Below are 23,023 nucleotides of genomic sequence, written 5' to 3' on the forward strand. Positions count from 1 at the left end.
GTTGTGTGTGTGTATCTCTGTCTCTCTGTCTCTCTTTCTCTGACTCACTCTGCAAATGTTCTCTCCCCACTCCCTTGACATTGTCATCATCATTAATTACTACCAATGAATTTGTGTCACTTTGTCATGTTATGTGTGCCTTTGCACCTTTATTTCTCCATCCAAAAAAGATGTACTCTTAGGGTTTTTTTAAGAAGACATTTTAAGATAAAACACTAAGTTGGGCATGGTGGTGCATGCCTTTAATCCCAGCACTCAGGAGGCAGAGGCAGCTGGATTGCTGTGAGTTCAAGGCCAGCCTGGTCTACAAAGAGAGTTCAGGACAGTCAGAGCTACACAGGGAAACCTTGTCTGGAAAAAAAGATAAAACATTAAGTAATACTGTCACCAGCAAAACTATTGGGATACCCTGGAGATTCTCTAGGAAATGCACTTTTCTCTTGTAACTATGTATTTTTAAGTGTGTGTGTGTGTGTGTGTGTGTGTGTGTGTGTGTGTGTGTGTGTGTGCGCGCGCGCGCACATGTGCGTGCCTATAGAAGCCAGAGTGACACCAGATCCTCCGCAGTTACCAATGGTTGTCAGCTGCCTGTTGATGGTGTTGGGAATAGTACGTGATATTAACATCTGAGCAATCTCATTAGCCTGGAAAACATACTTTTCTAATTCAAGTATGAGACACCAGATATGATGAAGATTTTAAAGTTCTTTTTACAAGTAAACCAGGCCAGTAAATTTATCCTAAAAATATTTGGTAAGCTCCTTGGACACCAAGCTGGCAGGTGATGATTTAAATCCAGTCTTCCTTCATCTGTTTCCTGAGTTATGAATAGGCTAGGAGATCAGTATTTGGCTGCAGCTAAACTCACATGGCCAGGCTAAACTGATTGTAGAAAAGAAAGAAAATGCACTTTTTTGGTTCTGTTGACTTCTAAATTTCTTTCCACTTTGCTCTGATTTCTTTAGACTAGATGAGAATATGGTTATGATTAGTTAAGTTGAGAATCTTTCCTTGGGTTGCCAGGGGACCATATATATATGTGAAAACTCATTAAAATAGCTACAAAACTGTTTTATCCAGTCAAAATAAAATCTGTTCATATAAGTAATTTAAAGTTTCCTAGAAGTCATAATAACAGGTGAAAAGAAAAAGTGATGTAGATTTTTAATAATACATCTTAAATAGGGCTAGAGAGATACTTTGATGAAGAGTACTGGCTACTCTTCCAGGGAACCAGGTTCGATTCTCAGCACCCATATGGTGGCTCACAACACTGTCTGCAACTTTGTTTCTAGGGGTTCTGACTCATTCTTCTGTTCTCTGTTGACACCAGGCAAGCACATGATACAAAGACACAAGTGAAGGCAAAACACAAGTACACATGCAGATTTCAAAATACAGTTACAAAATTTCTCTCTCCCATTTCCTCCCTCCAAATCCTTCCATTATATTCCTCTCTACTCTTCTTCAAGTCCATGGCCTGTTTTTCACTGATTGTTAATGCATTAAGCTTTGAAAAAATAACCTATCAATTTATAATCTCATCTTTTTATTGTAACCAATATAAAGTGCCATAATGCTATATTTTGTATTCTTTTTTGTAACAACTTTTGTAAATGTTGATGCTTAGTCAGCTTATAATAAACTGTTCAAAATAGTTACATATCATATCCTCATCTTGTGGCTACTGGCTATCAGATTAGAAAGCAGATGCCTAAGGGATTAAGGTACTCCATGTATTTAAAAAAAAACATTTCTAAGACATGTTTTAAAAAAGGATGAAAGCATCACCATAAATTCTAGTCCTCATAACATAGGCCTTACCCTACTTCACAAATTAACATTACTTGTGCTGCAGCTGCAAATGCCTGACATCACAAAGAGCTTGGAAGTAAATAAAAATGAAATGACCTGTATGCCAGTCATTTCCTAAAGGCAGCTTAGCCTCCAGTTTGAGAAACTTTCCTGTCTGCACAAAGTGATGTTATGTCCCTATGACTTTGGTGCACTTGAACAAGTTGAAACTCAGTTGAAGTAACCGAGGAGACAACTATTAAGAGAATGTTTCAAATGTTTCTCCAAACCTTAAAGGACTCAAGAGAAAACCTTTATGGTGAGCATAAATAGCTTTCACATGGGGTCAGTATTTTACTGTATGTATAGTTTGTCCCTGACCATGACCAACTCAGGAGAAAACATTCAACAGTCCCAACGTGCTATCCAATAGTGAGTGTCTTCAGTGCGACCATAGGATAAGACACTAAGTAAAGAGGAGAGGAGGTAGGGCTTTTGCCAATTATTTCCTCCTTCAGTATGCATGCTGTGCGCACTATCCTGAGTGAAAATGCTGCAGAGGGACATAGATCTCTGTACTACTGACCTTTACTGTTTCTTCCTTTTAACTTGGCAAATGTTAAGTGCAGATGCTCAAGACACCTTTTTACTATGTGCAAATTACAAAAAAAAAAAAAAAAACCCACAATTTCCACTTACTTATAATATAGGCTACTAGGTAAAAACAAATGTGTACTCAAAAGTTGTTAGAGATTCAGTTCAAAATTGAATTTAATAAATACAATACCTGACATCTTTTGAGATTTTACTATTTGCAATACACCATTCCTGGCATTGCATATGCCTAAAATCACTAATATGCAAAGCTCTGATGTGTTAATATCAACTATCTTTTCAAAGAAGGGCGTTGAAGCACAAAGCATTTATGTGCACTACTCCAGATTTCAAACCTTAGGTGAGAATAGGGATTCAACAAGGAGATTACAGAGTTTATGGCCTTTGTCCCCCAAGCCTTCATGATGTCAAGGAATGGCAGGACCTTTAAGGGATAATGCCTAGTAGGAGATTTATCGTTAAGTTATTGAAAGCTACTCTTTGAGGAGATTAAAGTAGTTCTCACAGGAACTTGATTTGTTCCCTTTGAGTACTGGTCACTCTAAAAGAGCAAGACTCAGGGCAAGAAGGTTGCTCAGCAGGTAATGCCAAGCCTGGCAGCCTGATTTCCATTCCCAAGACAAACATGGGGGAAGGAGGGAACCCATTCCTGAAAATTAATCTTCACACACTTGCGACTGTGGCGCGTGAGTGCGCGCACGCAGGCACACACACACACACACACACACACACACACACACACACACACACACACACACAAAGTAGTAATGGGCCCAAAGTGGCTTCTCCCCTACTCTTTTTCCCTTCCTTTCTCTCCCTGTGATTTCTCCCTTCTCACATGCACTCTTGCCATGGTGCCTTGGTTATTTCAGGGGTCATGAGAGGTGGCTCAGCAGAGCTGAGAAAAGGTTAGCACAATATTTCTGAATAAACCAAACTATAAGATAAATTAATCTTTCTCTTTATAAAGTGTCCTCCCGTATTTTGTTATAGCAACACAAAACACACTTACACAATATGAAGCTACCACATTCCTTATCTAATCCAGGAATTTAAAAAGGATTAAAGCTGCTCATTCCCATGAGACTTCTGGTACTCTGTGTCATACGAGACAAATGTAGTAGATACATGTATCCTAGGTTCATGTTTGTATTACAGAGTATAAACATACAGTTGGAGGCTAGAGGAAGGATTTTTTACATGTATCACTCTTCAGCAGAAAGGAGGTGATAAAACTATATACTTAAGAAAGACCTGTATGGAGTTTTGGCTGTAGTACAGAATGGCACTGATCCTTTGGATTAGAAAGGATGTGGGTCCAGCCGGGCGTGGTGCCACACGCCTTTAATCCCAGCACTCGAGAGGCAGAGGCAGGCGGATCACTGTGAGTTCGAGGCCAGCCTGGACTACAAAGTGAGGCCAGGACAGTCAAGGCTACACAGAGAAACCCTGTCTCGGCACTCGGCAAACCAAAAAAAAAAAAAAAAAAAAAAAAGGATGTGGGTCCATCGAAAAACAACAGCTTGCTTTTAAGCTGCTTCTTCTTTCTGAGGTCAGAATAACTATGCTGCTTCTATTTTGAGGCTCTCATATTTTTCCCTGCATAGTTCCAGGCCGTCCTCCCAGAGTCAAGATATATACAACTTGTCCATGGATCCAGGTTGGCGCTAAGGCTTCTTGGGTATAGAACTCTGGGAGAAAATCCAATGTAAATTGATACCCTATGAGCATATACAGGGGGAGGTAATCTCCCTCAGGAACAGTCATAGGGGAGGGGAATAATGGGAGGGAGGGAAGAATGGGAGGATACAAGGGATGGGATAAACATTGAGATGTAACAAGAATAAATTAATTTAAAAAATTAAAAAAATATTTAAAAACAGAAAAAAAATCCAATGTAAAAAGTTATGAGTCAAATGAATACAATTTGATATTTGTCAGACCCTAAAAGTGCCTAAATGGGGTTCACTTATCAACTTCTTGAGGAGGCTTTATTCCAGACACTCTTGGTATTGTTTTTTTTTAAATATTGTTTTGCAATGCAGTGTAGTGCAGCCTGACCCCAAATTCATAATCATCTTGCTTCAGTCTGGAGAGTAGGGTTGCAGGCATGGACCATAAATTTTGTTTAAGTAGCAGCTTTAATTTTTATTGTTATTCACTCATTTAAAAAAGATTAATATTTATTTATCTAATTCTTTGAGGTGACAGTGTTTCTCTACATAGCTCTGGCTGTCCTGGAACTCACCATACAGACCTCAAAGTCATTATACTGGCCTCAAACTCATAGACATGTACCTGCTTCTTCCTCCTGAATGTTTGTATTAATGACACGCACCACCACACCCAGTTCAAGATTAATATTTCTTTTTTATTACTTGTATATGTGTGCATATGTGTATTTGTATGTCCATATGAGTACAGGTGATCGTGGACCCCAGAAAAAAATGTTGGATATGTTCATGTAGTTTTAATGCTTTTTGCTTTGTTTTGTTTTTCGAGATAGGTTTTCTCTGTATGGCCTTGGACTCACTCTGTAGACTAGGCTGGCCTCGAACTCATAGAGATCTGCCTGCCTCTGTCTCCCTATGTGCTGATATTACAAGTGTGTACCACTGCACCCATCTAGTTTTAATCCTTTTTAAGTTCCTGGATTAGATAAGGAATATGGTGGCTTAATATTGTGTAGGTGTGTTTTGTGTTGAAATGACCAAGGCACCATGGCAAGAGTGCATATGAGAAGGGAGAAATCACAGGGAGAGAAAGAAAGGGAAAAAGAGTCAGGGAGGAGCCACTTTGGGCCCATTACTACTTTGTGTGTGTGTGTGTGTGTGTGTGTGTGTGTGTGTGTGTGTGTGTGTGCCTGCGTGCGCGCGCACCGCAAGCACCACAGTCGCAAGTGTGTGAAGATTAATTTTCAGGAATGGGTTCCCTCCTTCCCCCATGTTTGCCTTGGGAATGGAAATCAGGCTGCCAGGCTTGGCATTACCTGCTGAGCAACCTTCTTGCCCTGAGTCTTTCTCTTTTAGAGTGACCAGTACTCAAGGGAACAAATCAAGTTCCTGTGAGAACTACTTTAATTTCCTCAAAGAGTAGCTTTCAATAACTTAACAATAAATCTCTTACTAGGCATTATCCCTTAAAGGTACTGCCATCCCTTGACATCGTGAAGCCTTGGGGGGCAAAGGCCATAAACTCTGTAATCTCCTTGTTAAGGCCCTGAAAATGAAATTTTGGTCCTTTGTGAGATCAGCACATTCTCTTAAATGGTGATCCAAATCCCTGGTTCCTATTTAGTCATTTTCAACACAGAGTTTTACTAAGTAGCCAAGGATGACTTTTGAAATGTAGCCTGTAGTGGTCCCAGATCTATAATCTCTTGCCTCATCCTACCAAATGTTGCGATTAAAGGTGTGCACCACCACACCCAGATCATGGGAAAAGTCCAAACAGTCTGAAAGTGCCAAGCTAGAGAGGCTACATGTGGATGGATACCTTAATTACCTATTCCAGTTGAATGCTGCCTTTCAATCTTTTGTATCATAGTAGAGTCAGGAATGAAGCTGTCCTGTATGTCAAAGCTGAGCTCAGTTCTCAAGAATTTAGCCACGCCACTATCTGATATAGCTTCATGTGCAACAGCCACCCAGCTGTGACCAGTCAATCCTCATAGAAGCTGGGAGAGATAATTCCATTGATGTTTTAAAGCCAGTTAATTGTGGGAGTATTTCTCTATGTAGCAATGGATGACCCAAACATACTTGTTACTTCCTTCACTTGAAAATATATTTCCTAGCAATCCTAAGGAATATCCTCCTCTACTCTAGCTGGTATTTTGTATCTTCAAGTTACTCCTTGATTGATACACACACACGTATGTATGTATATATGTATGTATGTATGTATGTATGTATAGTTTCCCCCACAGGTTCAGATATTGAAAGCTCGGCCCCCAGTTAATGATGCTATTTTGTCAAATAGTGTAAAACTTAGGATGTGGAGCTTAGTTAGCTCAAGGAAGAGATTCTCTAGGGGTGTACCCTAGAAAGATAAATTTTGTCCCCAGATCCCCACCATGGCATACATCACTGAAATTCATGGAAAACATGAAATGAACAGCTTTCTTTTGCAATTATGCTCTGCCTCACCATCAGCTCAGAAGCAATGGAACCAGCCAACCATGGACTAAAACCTCTGAAACTGAGCCAGATCATCTTTTTTCTTTCTTTCTTTGTTTTGTTTGTTGGTTTGTTTTGTTTGTTTGTTTGTTTGTTTTGTTGTTGTTGTTGTTGTTGTTTGAGACAGGGTTTCTGTGTGTAGCCCTGGCTGTCCTGGAGTCGCTTTGTAGACCAGGCTGGCCTTGAACTCACAAAGATCTGCCTGCCTCTGCCTCCCGAGTGCTAGAACTACAGGTGTGTATCACCACACCCAGTTGAATGATATTTTTTTTAAAGCTTGAAATAGGGGCTGAGAAGGCTCAGCTATTAATAGTGGCTGCTCTTGCAGAGAACTTCATTGGGTTTTTTCAGTTCATAATTACCTGGATATCTCGTTTCAGGGGATATGTTGCCCTCTTCTGGCCTCTGTGGGCACTGCATACACATGGAGCAATATGCATAAATAAATGTGGATAAAATAAAAAACAAAAATGTTATATTATGCACATATCTATTTTTCACCTGCTTTTTTGCACAAATTTTACTAGAATATATAAATATATAAATAAATATTATAAGTAATAAATACAAACAAACACACACACACATATATCTTTTTCTATTTTCATGCATCTGTCTATGTGTATATATCCGTATATATTTTTCTCCTCTCTTTTTAGAAAAATATTAATTTGTGTCTGTGTAGATTTGTGTATTTGTGGATATGCATACCTCAGTATGTAGGTGGAGACAAGAGAGAGTTGTTGAAATCAGTTCTTTTCTTCCATCAGTGGTCCCTGGGAATCAAACTCAGGCTTAATGAGCAAGTGCCTTTACCCATTGAGCCATCTAATCACCTTTTGTGTTTTTAAAAAAACATTTGTTTTATCATTATTTTTTGAGAAATTTACACAAGAGTATTGTATTCACATGATTTCCACCCATGCTTTCCCCCTGCAACTCTTCCTGTACCTTCTTCCCCTGATTCCCCCTCAAATAAAGGATCTCTTCTTTAATTATTCTGGTTACATGTGTATGTATATATGTGTATCCATACATAGAGCTAGCTGATTCCATTTAGTGTTCTTCCTATGTACATATGTTTAGAGCTGACCACTTGGAATTGAGGTCTCACCCATGAAGACACTGGTTTTCCCTCTTTTAGTACTCATTAACTGTCTGTAGCTCTTCATCTAAGAATGAGGCATTCTAAGATCTCTTTCATATGTTCTGAGATGTCAATTGACATTGTCATTATACAGATTGTGTTTAAACAATCATATTGTTGAGATTTTTTATATACATGCCCTCATATTTTTCTTTATAGGCACTTCCTTACATATTTTATATAAGTATTATTATTTTGTACATTGCTATACCTCCAGAACTTGCATAAACTGTTTAATATGCTTTAAGTAATTGTTTCTTGTACAAATAATAGAGAGAATGGGTCTCTGTCTCTCTCTGTGAACCTGTTTCTTTCAGAGCACGATTAGGCAGATCTTGATTTGGCATTGCTCTTTAATGACAACTGCAACATTAAAGTCACAAGAAATCTAGTCCTATAAGATACTCATCTAGTATGATGTCTTCAGCTTAACGTTTGTGGTACAGCTCCCATCCAAATCTCACAAGTGAGCTCTATCTTCTTCATTCATACTTAAGTTGAAAATAAACAGGTGAACAAAACATGCCAAAATGGTCTGTCCTCATGGAACTTTCATGTTAACTGGGAAAGGCATGTGGTTAACTAATAAAAGATATAAAAATTTACTAGAAGGCACTAAAAATAATGATATGATTGCTGACAGGCCTCTCATGTTCAAGACTCTAGATTCAAATCTAAATTCTAGCACTTCAGAGAGAAAAAGTTTAAGTGTATAATAAAAGTGGCATGAAATATGAATATTCCTAATGTAAATGTACCAAACGCAAGTTTGTCTGAAGATTATTTTAAAGTGTCCTCTTAGTTTGATAACCCTTAACTCTGATGAGCCTTGGATTTGATTTTTCAAGTGCATTTTGGAGTTAAAATTCAGTTATGCATCAAGTTACTGAATTATTCAGAACACTTTGGCTTTTATTTTTGTTATTTTCCCATGGCAAGAATTAATAATTTCTAACAAGGATTTGAATTTTTCAACCAGATCTTATAAATGTGTATAAAATAATACCAGATCAAGATCAACCTATAACGAAAAAAATGTGTGTGTGAGTGCACGCGTGTGGGTTATGTATGAATTATAAGGAAACAAAGAATGGAAGATTTGAGAGGTGTGAGAGGAATAGGAAGCTAAGTAGCGAAGTCATAGAGAGCCTCACCAAGTTGTTAACATTTCAAACAAACCTCAAAGAGGCAAGAGAACAAAAAGTGGTTGTTGGGACAAAAATATTCCAGCCAGAGGGGATGAATGACAAATTCGAAGCCTGGAAGTTGCCATGTGACAATTGTTTGTAAAGAGCAAGAAGCCTGTGTACTCAGAGCAGAGAAGTCAAAAAAGAGTTGAGAGAGAAACAATTGTTTGCCTATAAACCACTCCCAAACAAAACAAAACAAAACAAAGGATCCAGATATCATCTGTAGGATTTCCATGGTATTGATATTTCATTGCTTATGTCAATCTTTCAATCTTTGACAGATCATAATTGTTTCTTACAAGTATGCACAGGTTCTAGCACTTTGATGTGAGGTCAGAGAGTCATCAGAGCTGGAAGATGGGGCCCAGGTCAGTTGGTAATTCATTTAGAGTAACCACAGTTGATTAGTACTAGAATTCCCTGGGGAGGCTGACTTCCTTAGATAGCCAAATCCCTTATATCAAATGATTACTGTTTTCACAGAACCTATGAACATCCTCTTTTATACCTTGACTCATTTATAGATGATTTATAATACCTGATACAATTTAGAAGCAGTTTACATGGCATTTATATTGCATTAACCACTAAAATCTGACAAGAAAACTATACTGTTGACCTTTGGCATCCATGGGGAATTGATTACAGATTGTTCTTCCCATGATGATATCCAAATTCACTGATGCCCAAGTTATATAGTGTTTGTATACAACTTACCCACATACCCTTATATGTCTTAAGTCATCTCTAGATGATGCAGAATACTTAATCACTGTAAATATGCTACAAATGCATATACTGAATTATGACAAGAAAGAAAACCTCATATATAACTCAGTACAGATGTGATTCTAAAATATCTTGCCTCTGTGATCAATTGCCGTCCCACAGACAAATGTGGAACTTGAATATCAAGAGAATTGACTATTTTAAAACACTGGCTTATATGCTGGGTTATGTGGGGTGCCGGTAAAAGGTTTGAAAGGTAGAAGTAATGTGGTCTGACTCTCATTTTCTTTTTTTTCTTTTTTTTTTTTTCTGAGACAGATCTCATTATGTACTTGTCTAGTTGGAGTTACTAACTAATTGCTGTGATAAAACACCATAACCAAATCATTTTCAGGAGAAAAGGGTTTGTTTGCCTTATGCTTCCACATCACTGTTCATCACTGAAGGAAGTCAGGACAAGAACTCAAGCAGGGCAGGAATCTGGAGGCAGGAACAGTTTCAGAGGCCATTGAGGAATGCTGCTTACTGGCTCACTCAAGCCTATTTTCTTAGAGAACCCAGGACCATCAACTCAGGGATGGCACCACCCGTAGTAGGCTGGGCCCTCTTACATTAATCACTAACAAAATACCCTACAGTCAGATCTTAAGAAGGCAATTTTCTCAGTTGAGGTTACCTCCTTTCAGATGACTCTAACTGATGTCAAGTTGACATCAAGCTAGCCAAAACAAGGCCTGTGGAGAAAAGATGTGGTTAGAAGTCATTTAATAATTTTGAAGATGACCATTTTGAACAGAACTTAGACCAGCCCGCATTTCTGTATCATACCATGACTACTGTTGGAACGTCTTGAAAGTCTGTAAAAGTTAACTACACCCTGTGACTGCTTTGGAACTTAAGACCATCATATGAGACAACTTCACAAAATAAGTTCTAAACTGAAACAGTGTGTAAGACAGTGGGAGAGGCCTTAAGAGGTGGCGTGTAGTATGTGATCCTTCAGATATTTGAGTAGGTATTTGAAAGGCTTAGTTGGATGCCAGCTCCTCCCCATCCTTGTCTTTTCCTCCCTCTATTCTGGCAGCCATTTTTGCCATGATTGCTGTCTCAACTCAGGTTTCATTGATTCTGAACTGAAATCTCCCAAAATCTGAGAAAAAGAAATCTTTCCTTATTATAACTTGATGACCTCAGGTATTTTCTTATAGTAAGCTAGCACACTTGCCAATCCCGATCTTTACTTCTCGTCCCCATTTTTTTCTTGATAGTGACTGCTCCTTTTAAACATTGGTGTGTTTTTTTTTTAAGCATGAGCATGAAGCAGGTGTGTTCCTTTAGTGGGATATTTAAAAAAGTATCTTGAACATAATTGTTTTATATAAGCAGATATCTCTGAGATACCCTTTTCATCTCAACCCAGAGATGTCCTCTAGGAGACACAGCATCAGAGCATCAGTTCTAGGTTTATCCAGCATATTTTTTCTGATAATTCTCAGCACTATCTTTTAATCAGGATCTATTCTGTGCCTTTCTTATTGTCTCAACAAATGAATGGCCCTCAACTCAACACAGTTTCCATACCAACAATTTATGTTCATAGCAGCAGAGCTCCCATGAGAGACAAGCAGACCTTTCTTTCTGTGAAGAATGCATCCCTTCTTTGATGTGTAGATTTATTTTCAGGTGCTAAGTTTCCTAGAGAGAATCTCCTGAATCATTAAGGTAAATTGTCATTTGATTTGTACCTCTAAAGAAACATGACATTTCTCTTAAACACATTATGGACTAGAAAATTTGTACCAATATGAGCTTTAATTAAAGACAGGATTTTGAGCTCATTGAGGTTCTCAGTACAGAATAAAATACATGTTGTACTCACATAAATCCAATGATATGAATTTGTATCTCATAGGGCTCTTTCTAGAGAGATACAAATGTAACTGTGGTGCTACAGAACTCTTAGGCTCTCTGGGTTTCAGTAGATCCATCAGGGACCCTGGGAATGTAATTTAATTCTTTTTATAAGCTTCAATTCCAAGTCTACAAAGAAAGATGATTCATTTACATCATGAAAACCAAAAAGGACAATACATGAAATGACTATATCAGAAATTTTCCTCATTATTTTATTGTGTGTGGTAGACAAACCCACTAGGAAGTATTTCTGTTTGATGATACTCTTTAGACACACAGTTTCCAATCTTAGCTCCTCACACAGTCTGACATTTCAAAATGGTAGTCTGTAACTTAAAGCTAATGATTAACATCTGAAGACAATCCTGTTTTAAGAAAACTCATTTTTCAGTCTCCCCCCATTTCCTTCCTTTTATCTTTATTATGCTAGGCCTTTATACATCTTCTCATTACTCTATATATTTCAGGGACATCAAAACCATCAAGATAATATCTTTCAAAGACAGCCGACACCCTGCACATGCAAGCTACAGCACATGGTGAGGCTACAGCTAGGCTAAGAGACTGCTTTAGCTGCATGTGCTGGAAGGCTGGAGTTGCCTGAAATTTCACATAAAGCTTGCTACCTACCACATCTGAGTGAGCATGTACCCTTATGAAGGGTACTTGGTGAGAATTTGGGGATAGCATGATTAGGGGTGTACTATAAAGGTGGGAAGCATGGAATGTTTTGCTACCAAATCATACATAGGGTCACTTGATGGAATTGTTCTAGAGAGTCATGAAGGCTCAAGATGTGTATAGAAATGGATTTTGTAGTATTTGTTGAAATAAAAAAACAACAGTAGTCTATATCCCTCTAAGTATTTTGCATATATAAATTCATTAATCTAACTCCAGCTACAAAATCATCTGTAAAGTGAAAGTGAGATTCCTAGAAAGTGTCAGATACTTAACTTACATAAGGTATAAGAATTAGAGTTAATCTGTTTCTTTTTTTTATTATTCTTTTTTTAATTCTTTTATTAATTTATTCTTGTTACATCTCAATGGTTATCCCATCCCTGTATCCTCCCATTCTTCCCTCCCTCCCATTTTCCCATTATTCCCCTCCCCTATGACTGGTGCATGGTGCCCTGGAGCTGAAGGGACAAACTGTCATGAGCTACCGGAGGCGGGTGCTGTGAACCAAACTCAGGTCTTCTTGAAGAGTAGCCAGTGTTCTTAACTGCTGATCCATTTCTCCAGCCACTAGAAACACTTTTTTTATTTTTTTATTTTTTTCCAAGACAGGGTTTCTCTGTTTAATAACCCTGGAACTCGCTTTGTAGACCAGGCTGGCCTCGAATTCATAGAGATCTGCCTGCCTCTACCTCCCCAGTGCTGGGATTACAGGCTTGCGCTACCACGCCCGGCTCTGGAAACACATTTTAAAGATAATAAATTTACTCTTACTTTCCTGGCTAAATCTTTATTATATGAATATCAATTATATTTTTAAATTGTAATCTATGATATCAGATAAGCTTTGACTTGTGGTCTTTAGATGTGATTACAGTTTGCAACCCCCCCCCCTTTTTCATTCTGTTCAGCTCTTTGAGTGTGTTTGTAGCAGACCTTGTTGAATCTTCCACTTTCTCTCAAGTCTTATGAGGATAATGGAGAAGAAATTGGTATTTCCTCAACACTTGCCTCAAAGGATCCTTGCTTTCAAAAGAGGTCCCATTAGGCCTGGTTCCAAAAGTTGTCTGAGCCACTGCAGAGCCCCAGCTGAAGAGGCCGAAGGTGTTGTTGTTTCCTGTGGTACCCATCCATCCCCATTAACAGCAGAAGTGGAAAAAAGAGAAGAAAGTGTAGGGAGTCTTGCTAAAAAGGAAGCAACAGCTATGAGGTAGAGGGGGGGAAAAGCAGGTAAAGAAAGAAGTCAGATTTGGGATATGGCTGCAGTGCACATCGTAGCTGATCATGCAAGGAAGTCTGAAGATGGGATGAGTCTTCAGAACTTTCCTGAGTGGTCCCAGAGGGCAATGCCTTTGTACCATCATATTCCCTAGCCATTGGAAGGGAGCTGCTCAGAGAAGGCAGCACTGCCTTGGGCAAAATGGATTTTCTGCAGCTGAGGAAAGCCTCTGACAGGAGCTATGAAGCAGGGTTGCCTACCAGAAGCACTCCTGGAAGCTTCAGGAATGAGGGATGCCTGGATCAGCTCATTAAAGCAGCTGTGACTGAGCACTTGAGAAGTGAACTGTAATAGTTCCAGGCCAAAATCCATTTAGTAAGGCCTTCGCATGCAGCTGACTCAGTGCCTTTGGAATTGGAAGTGAAGGTGAAGCCCTGAAACCAGACCAATTATGGCACTGTAATTCTGTTTCCATGGCCCTGCCCTTTTGCCTACATTGTGAAGCTTCTTGAGCTTGGTGCTATGTCCAATTTCATCTCCATATCTTGAGAACGTTGTGTTATGTTTGCTTCATAGTTTGTCATTAATACATTATTTTCCCCTTACACAAGAAGAAATAGTACATTGTGAGTAGCAATTGAAAAGATTTCTCCTAGGCCAATCCAAGAACAATTGCATATCTTTCATCACTTAGCAGACTGCAATGTGACCTTTTTAGTACCATGTTGGGGATGGAATCTTGGAGACTATTACACTAAGCAAGTGTCCTGCCACTAAGGTCGATCTCCAGGAATGGTGTTAGCTTTAATTGGATAATTATTCTTTGGTTTGTCTTTCTGTATAGGATTCTTAAGGTCCCAGTTTACATGTAAGCAGCTAGAATGATATAATGATAGACTTTTTAATGTTATCTGTGCAAAGGAGTTTTTTTCAGCTCTTGGCTCTTTGCTGCTCCAAAGGTAGCAAACTTGAATTGAACTGCACTCATTAGCTGTGTTGTCCTGGGCAAGCTGCTTATCCAAAGTCTTACTAATATATCTCACTGTCTTGGTCCAATCAATGTTGTGGAAGCATGATACCATAGGCTAAATTTATAAAGAATAGACTGTATTTGGCTCACACTTCTGGAGGGTGGAAAGTGCAAGGGCCTGACACTGGCATGAGGTGATGGCCTCTGTGCTGCATTAATGCACAGCAGTAGGCGAACCACGCATGCGTCAGACAGAGAGAAAAATCAGGATGAACTTATCTTTTTTATCAGAACTCACTCTTGCTATTACTAATGCACTTCCAGGGTAATCCACTCCCAATGACTTATTCAGTTCTTTATTAATTAATTAATTAATTAATTAATTAATTATGTATACAGTGCTCTGCCTACATGTGTGCCTGCAGGCCAGAAGAAGGCATCAGATCACATTATAGATGGTTGTGAGCCACCATGTGGTTGCTAGGAATTGAACTCAAGACCTCTGGAAGAGCAGTCAGTGCTCTTAACCAACCCCAAGCTGCCAGCATTTCTTGATTTTTCTCCCTACTCTCTTTGTCTTCTTAGCATTTTTCTTTTGTGATCCACTACATGTTTTGCTTTTCTTTTGGTTCATCTGCTTCTTTTACACCTACTAAAATATATACTTGCCAAAGAGAGGAGATTTTTGTCTTTTGCATATCCAGTTCCTGGAACACTGCCAGGAACATGGAATGTGCTTGTTAGATGAATAAAGAAGTTGGTGTGACAACCATTTGAGGATGAATTGGACTGGACTTTTGCTGGAAAAGGAGGACCAGCCACAGAGATGTTCTAGCCAGGCATTCAATTGATCATTAGCTCCTGCCTGGTTTCTAAGAATATGAAGTGATTAGTGGATTAAATGCCTCCAGAGACCTTCTATAAATCACCTGAGATGTGGCTCATAGAGCAGAGACCTGAACTCTACTGCCCTTATGAGCAATTTATCATATGTCAGTCACGCATCAAGAAAACTTCTAAAATGAGTTTGAGGCTCAGTGGTAGATGGTTACCTGGCATGTCCAAGGCCCTGAGTTCCATCCTCAGCACTGGCAAAGAAAAAGAAGAACTAGCAAATCATAGGTTAAATTCTGATCCAACATCATGTAAACCATACAACCTTGGACAAGTTACCAAACCCATCCCTGGAACTGATCTCCAAAATGGAACATTCTATTCATATACTCACGGAGTTGTTGTAAAGATTAAACTAGATAATTTAATCAAAGCTTTTAGTTTATACCTGGTAAGTTGTGCTAAATAATTAAGATATTAATAAATTCATTATCAAGGGCGTTGGTCTTTGAATCTGTGAGTTAAAATCTTGCCACCACTTAGTTCTGAGAACTTCTACAAATAATCGTTTCAACTCTCTGGCTCAGTTTCCCTATCTCAAAAGGGCAATCTTGTGCCTGACTCCTAGAGTCAGTGTGTGCAGTGCACAAAACTCAGGTAAACTACAACCAAGAGGCCTGTGCAGAAAAATCTGTTGTTGTGGTTTTATTGTTATTGCTCCTAGAGTGCCTGACCTGCTTTTTACAACTCCATCTTTCCTATACCTCCCTAAAGGAACAGTGTCAGGCTTCTCATGAGCTGGGATGCTGTTGGAAGATTTCAAAACCATGTCTGCCCCCTGTGTTGATGCCATCAAAAGAGAATCTCAGTTCCAGGTTGAGTGTATATATAAATATGAATGGGGGCCACAAAGCCAGCATGTCAACAGAGGAAGAAAAATATTTGTCTAACTGCAGCTTGCAGGTGTTCCTCTCTCTTACCCCGTGGGAAAGACTAAATTTCTTTTCTCTCAACCTGAGACTATAGATCAAAAGGACATAAAGCTTGAGCCTGTAAATGAGTATATGATCTAAGTGTAGCCTAGTTGATATGTATAAAAGTGGTCATACTACAGAAAGACAAAAAACCTTCCTAGGCTTCCATGGCCAGGAAGGCAAGGTTCCATGAACATTTGAGGTGAAATACTAAGAGAAAAAAAGGAGCTTGATCTAAGATTAATGAGACCACCTATTCCTGCTGGCAGTAACAGTACCAGCATCAAGAACAAGAAGGCAAGGGAAAGTTGATAGAAATTTGAGGCCTCCAGAACAATGGTAAGAGGGGGAAAGGGAGTTAGAGGGCTTTGAAACTGGCACTAGTGATACTGGGTCACCAAACAAGCTTGCTTCTCTTAAGACTCCAGAAGGCAGAGTTGAGATGGCTTTTCCAGCCTGGCAAATCTTTACAGGCTCCCAATATAAGGCCACATGAAGATCCAATTGTTTTCTTGCTTTCATCAAGTTTGCCATAAAAGTTGAATCTAAATCTTCATGCCAGGAATTCAGACTCTCAGAATTTACCCATAGAAGAATACTTTTTAAAAAATATACATGACTTTATGAGTAAGATAAGGTTGCTTAGATGACAGTAGATGACAGTTTATCAGACTCACAAAACCCTCAGCCACAGACATTTAGTTTGTGCATATCCTTTGTACTCTGGATAACCTCCAGTCCTTCCTGCCACACACTTGAAAGATACAGATTGTGATTTTGACTGTAAAGTTAAAAAGAATGTGAGTTTGGTGTGGCTCTATGGTACAACACTTGCCTAGTGTGCTTGAGGTTAGAAGTTCCAGCTCCAGCCCCACTACATACATGCATACATACATACATACATACATACTACATGCAATAAAATGAACTGAGGCTAGAGAGCTGCGGCAGCACCTAAGAGCACTTCCTGTTCTTGCAGAGGATACCCACATGGTGGTTCACAACTGTCTCTAAGTCCTCTTCCGTTGGATCTGATGTCTTATTCTGGCCTTTGTAAGCACCAGGCATAGATTAAGTACATATATTAAGTAAAAACATTAATACACGTAAAATAAAAATAAAGAAATATTTAGAGAAGAGAGAGAACTGATGCTTGCAAATATTGAACCATCTTCCTTGAATCATAGAAACATTTCAGAGCCACTTTGAATCTCTTCTGTTACCCTTTTAAAAGCCATCTCATATCTCTGCTCCTGAGGTTTTATGCCAACTTCTCTCACACCTTTATATTTTAAAAAACTATTGAGAATCTCAAATGGCTTTTGATTTGTGACTCTACAATCGCTATATTAGAAATTGAGACAGAATTTTCAGTTTACTTGTTAACCCATTTAAATTCACCACAATAAGTCTATTACAAACTGTTATACATCACCTATTATCAAGAAAAGTATGATCAACAAGGTTTAATAAATGACACAGGACATATTTAGAATATAAATTTGTCTGAAAACCAGCAAAAAAGTAATTGCTTAAATGCCTGTACTTCAACCATCAAATATATAAATGAATAAATTGATGAAATTATTGATAACCAGGATGGATTTTTGCTTGATGAAAATTACAAATGATTACTCTTTTTATCTTTACATGCTGTAGTTCTAGAGATCAAACCCACTATATTGCAGGCAGCTGTTCTACCTCAGAGCTATACTTTGTGCCATAAATATTTAGTCTTCATAATTTTCTTTGTCGTCTAGAAGTTTTATAATGGTGTGTTGTGCTGTGTTTTGTGTGTGTGTGTGTGTGTTTGTGTGTGTGTGTTTAAGTGCATGTGACATTTAAATCAAGCATAGCTAATAATCTTTTCTATTCAGCTCTGCCCACCTTCTCATAATTTTTCACCTTCCCTGAAATAGCCTTAAAAGATTTAGGGGATTTTTTGGACTTGTACCATCTATTTTCCAATAACTTCTTTTGGGTTTTTTTTTTTTTTTTTTTTTTTGAGACAGGGTTTCTCTGTGTAGCCTTGGCTGTCCTGGACTCACTTTGTAGACCAGGCTGGCCTTGAACTCACAGAAATCTGCCTTCTGGGATTAAAGGCATGTGCCATCATGCTCAGCTTATTTTACAATAATTCTATGTTACTGTACTCTCTGGGAAGCCCAGAGGACAATGTAACTTTCAAACACCCTAATCCTTCTGGTGTCACCTTTATGTCATAGTGTTTATTAGGGACACTTATTTACCTTTAGTCATAGTGCTTTTATATAGTACAGTTATATATTTGTTAATGGTTATTTCCTGACAAATTGTCAGATAGTCCTTATCCTCTTTTCACAAGCATGTGTACATTAGTACACAGGATTACACACATGCACATTTTTTACCTACACACTTACTATGAATTAAATAAAAAGCACAGTAGCTTTCATATGTGACTTGTAATATTCCCAAGCAGTCATTTAAATTCATTTGTGATTTATTTTCTTAACCTATGATAGGATGAAAAAAATTGCCATACTATGTCACAGGGCTATTTTAAGGATAAAACAAAAATGCTACATGGAATTCAACTTTGTAACTCGGAACTTCATGAGCTGGGGCTCATTCTGATGTCTTTTCATGATTTCTTCAGAAGAACAGGCAGGCTGCCTTGGACAGAGTTCAAAACAGTAACAATTACAGGACTGTTTATTCCACAGCCAAACCTGATGCCCAAACCTCTTGCAGTGCCTTTGGTTGTGTGATTTTATAAACTTCCATTTCCTCCCTCTCCTGCTTATTCCCCAAAGCTTAAAGCTTTGAGGTCTTTTTTTAAATGAGTCCAACAATAGCTCTTTCCTGTGTTTATCAGAAACTTTCCCTCATCTTATAAAAGCATACTTGCTTTTATGAATCTAGCTAAGGTAAGTCATTATCTGTTTAAATGTAAGACACCGAGGACTGTGAATAAATTCACTCATAAGAAAGTCACCTGTACTCTTCAACATGGTGGTCTTCGCATATTTTTTGGTTGCCAGTTTGCTTGTACAGGTTGTTACTCTCACTTTGGATTTGGTTTTAGACTTCTGAATGCAACCCCTTTATAAGAATGTGCTTGGAGTCAGGTGATGGTGGCACATTTCTTTAATCCCAGGATTCAAGGAGGCAGAGGCAGGCTTATCTCTGAGTTTGAGGCCACCATGGTCTACAAATCCAGTCCAGGACAGCCAAGGCTACATAGAGAAACCCTGTTTTGATTAAAAAAAAAAAAAGAATGGGCTTGGATTAGGGTCACTTTGGCGCTTGACCTCTGCCACCATCACCTTGCTGAAGTCTTGGTTTATATATGACCTGAACTTCTGAGCTACAGTGTGCCAGACTCTTGTAATGGACTTTCCAGCACCCCTATGTTCACTTCCACCTGACACATTCTATGCAAGGGTGTTGTCCTTGGGCAAAGGAGGAAAAAGTTGCAGAAAAGTACCCATCTAACAAGGTGTCCTGCAGTCAGTGTTTGTCAGTTGACTCTGCTCTGCTCTAAAACTGTCTCTCCCCAATTTCAAAGTCAAGCTCAAGAGTCATACTGGGGTGGGGGTGTTTCCCTTTCTGAAACAATTAGATTGTGAGAAAAAAAATAATTAGACTCCGGCAAAAAATGGAATTCTACCAATTTGAATCATGTCTTTTTCTCAAGTGTCATGCCTAGCCTGTAGGCTTTGGCTATGTCAATGCGTTCCTCACATGAGCTACCTTCTCTTTATCTATCTGCCTCTTTCTCCTTGATAACTCTTTCATTTTGCTCTTATGACCTATGGAGAAAAACCAACAACAACATGGTCATAAGAACTAGCATAAAACATCTCCTTTTTGCCTCTCTTCCTTTTGCCCTGACTAAAGACTCAGTGCATGATGAATCATTGCTGAGTGACTCACAGTTACTGGGAAGCTTATTCTGGTTCAGTTGAAAGATATTGTCATATTGCACAGCCTGACTTCTAACCCAGGTCTTTAAATAGATCTGAAGTAGGTTTGATATGTATCTCTTAACTGCCACCAGCAAGTTAAGCATTCCAGGGGTGATTTGTATGTTGCCTCATAGTCAATATTTTATGAGATATTGTTCCTATATCTCTATGTCAATATGTTGTCCTTTCTGGTGGGGAGAACTAGCTAGTGTCAAAATGCTTTCATGAGAGACCACAGGTTCTTTCATTTACAGGTTCTGTAATTCCCATGACCTCTGAAAACTCCTGTGTATATCTAGACTTCTGAGTCTATGGAAGAACTTGACAGGCCCTGGTTTTGGGCTCTTCCTTCACATACATAGCTACACATGTGGTTTCTTGCCCCTTCTAACTTGTGTCGTGTTTATAATTATAATTTTCTGATTATCTGTATATACAATGGCTTCTGATTCTAAGAAGTTTACAAGTGTTGTTGACAACAGAGATACTTTTGGCTACTCTGTTCTGTACTGGTATTTAGATTTTATATGATAAGGGTCTCAATTTCAGAGAAAATCTATTTACTCTGCTTAACTTGTCACCTAACTTACGTGTATGAAAGAAAATTTTACTGGCGAGGTATATGCCAAAAACTTGAATTTGATTCTATAGATACAGGTACCAAAAGACTTGAGTGTATGTTAGATATGGGTCAGTCATTTGTCAGTAGCTAACATGATTTTGCTCTTTAAAAATCACCAACCTAGCAGCTTTAACAAAATTTACACTGTTGTAAATGTTTCCTTTTAAATGTTTGTGTCTCACAGGGAAAATCATACCCCTTCAGGGGCCCATTGCCATCAGTGTGGAGTCCAGTCGCCTACCTAGATAATAACAACCTTTGGAGAACAATGGATGAGATGGGTCAAGAGGTAACACTTCCTAAAGCTGTTTTCACTGTATATATATTTTTCATTAGTTCTCAGAAGGAAGAAGGCTCAATGTATCCGCAATTGCACATGCATAGCATAATGTCCAGCACATACTAACAATCACTGAACATCAGTGAAATGAGTGAATGAGTTTATTTCTAACTTCTAAAAGATTGAGGTATCACACAGACTGTTGTTTATATACACTTAATGAGCAAGTAGCGAAGCATGAAGCCCGAAGCCTTCCTGGGATGATATTTCTAATTTAGCAAATACCCAAGACATAAAAGAGTCGTCTATTTTCCAGCATACCCAAACCTGCAGCCCATGAGTAAACACATGGAAACTTTAACTGAAAAACTCTCTGATTTTGAGATGATTTATAGCAGTTCTTTGATCCTTATTAAAGAGTTGAATTTATGAGTGTTCTTTTTAAGTTATTAACTTAATTCCTCTTACCTGTAGTTTCACTTTCCATTGTTCTATTTATCTATGGACAACTGCAGTTAGAAAATACTAAAGAGGAAATTCCAGAAATGGAAGCTACATTCACATAACTTATTATAATACATTGTTATACATGTTTTGTTTTCTTATTGTTAATATATTGCTGTGCACAACATAATGATTAAATTTTACTATATATATTTGCATAAGAAACATATACTTATTCTGAAGGAAAGTTATTATAAACTGAGTGCTTTAGATATGTGGCAAAAAAGGTACACAGACAATGAGGTTTATGCTATTTGAGAAACTATTAGGGGTACTTGGAGAAATTAAATTTTAAAATTTTTCTTCTTTGAGTTGGAGCTTTAGTTTTGTTCAAATAGTTAGTTGAATGAAAAATTGTCTTTTCCCTTTTTTCTTCAATGCATCTGAATGTAGATTCCCAGCGATGCTCCATGGAAGGCACCCCTTGCAGAAGAGTGGGACTACATGACAATGAAAGAGTTACTAGATAAGATCTGCTGGACCAAGTAAGAGCTCCCATTAGGCAAAAGCATTTATTCTGTCAATACTTGGGGTTTATTTAGGTATACCATTTAACAGGCATGAAGCAAGCAAATATCTGCTTTATTGTCTAAACCCATACCACTGGATACATGAATAATTGAAAGATGCTGAAACTAAGTCTTCCCTTAAATATAAGTATATTTTACTTCTTTGATATAGTTTCGCACCACTAAATTTCAATTTTCCCCATAAGGTCCTCTGGAAAAAAATAGAATGAGCCACCATTTTTGTTTAGAACATTTTAAAGACAGTAGTTTAACAGTCTCACTTACCAGGTTGTTGATGTAGGATTAGTTTTGTGTTCCTCACTGGTGGTCAAATGTAGGCATTTGAAACATCTTTTGTGATGTACTGCAACTCTTCAATGTTTTTAAAAAGTGGATTCTAGGTAATTCAAACCTATAGAGGAAACATGTGAGTGGACCTATTTATTCCAATTAGTGAAAAAGCCTGTAGTGTCGAAATCAAACATTTTATGAGTCAAGGCTGAAGTTATTGTTTGCAGCACTGTGAAGTATATACAGTCTGTATGCCTCACTTCTCCAGGGCAGCAGGTAAAGTGGAAAGGATTGCAGGACTTCAAGCTCAAGGCAAGTGCAGGCCCATAAGTAATAGAACTGGGAGCCAAGTTCAAGAATACTGGCCTGTAATGCTAAAAAGAAGTTCTTAAAAGTCTACTTGGCACTGAAGTTGATATGCAAACATTCTGGATGTTAAGAAAGGAAGTGATAGCACTGACCACTTAAGGTAAAAGGAAAACAAGGTTTTAGATATATCTTAATATAAGATGTGGGAATAATCAAGATACCAGCAATGGACAGACTTGTTAATTAGGCTTCCTAGAATTCATCTCAAAGAGAGTGGAAAGAAAGAGAAGAGAGGAGAAGGAGGGAGAGAGAA

At 38.3% G+C, this 23,023-nt stretch overlaps 1 protein-coding gene across 2 annotated transcripts in view; it reads left to right on the forward strand.

Annotated features, from left to right (window-relative positions):
• The window catches only part of Maob (monoamine oxidase B), a 97,390-nt gene that overhangs the window by 53,695 nt on the left and 20,672 nt on the right, over nucleotides 1–23,023 (forward strand). For both annotated transcript variants that reach the window (XM_051140885.1, XM_051140886.1), the window contains exons 4-5: nucleotides 21,002–21,106; nucleotides 21,995–22,086. In XM_051140885.1, coding sequence (XP_050996842.1) covers nucleotides 21,002–21,106; nucleotides 21,995–22,086 — 197 coding nt within the window. The remainder of the gene's footprint in view (nucleotides 1–21,001; nucleotides 21,107–21,994; nucleotides 22,087–23,023) is intronic.

Source organism: Acomys russatus, chromosome X (genome assembly GCF_903995435.1).
Source record: "Acomys russatus chromosome X, mAcoRus1.1, whole genome shotgun sequence".
In the NCBI taxonomy this organism is placed as follows: domain Eukaryota; kingdom Metazoa; phylum Chordata; class Mammalia; order Rodentia; family Muridae; genus Acomys; species Acomys russatus.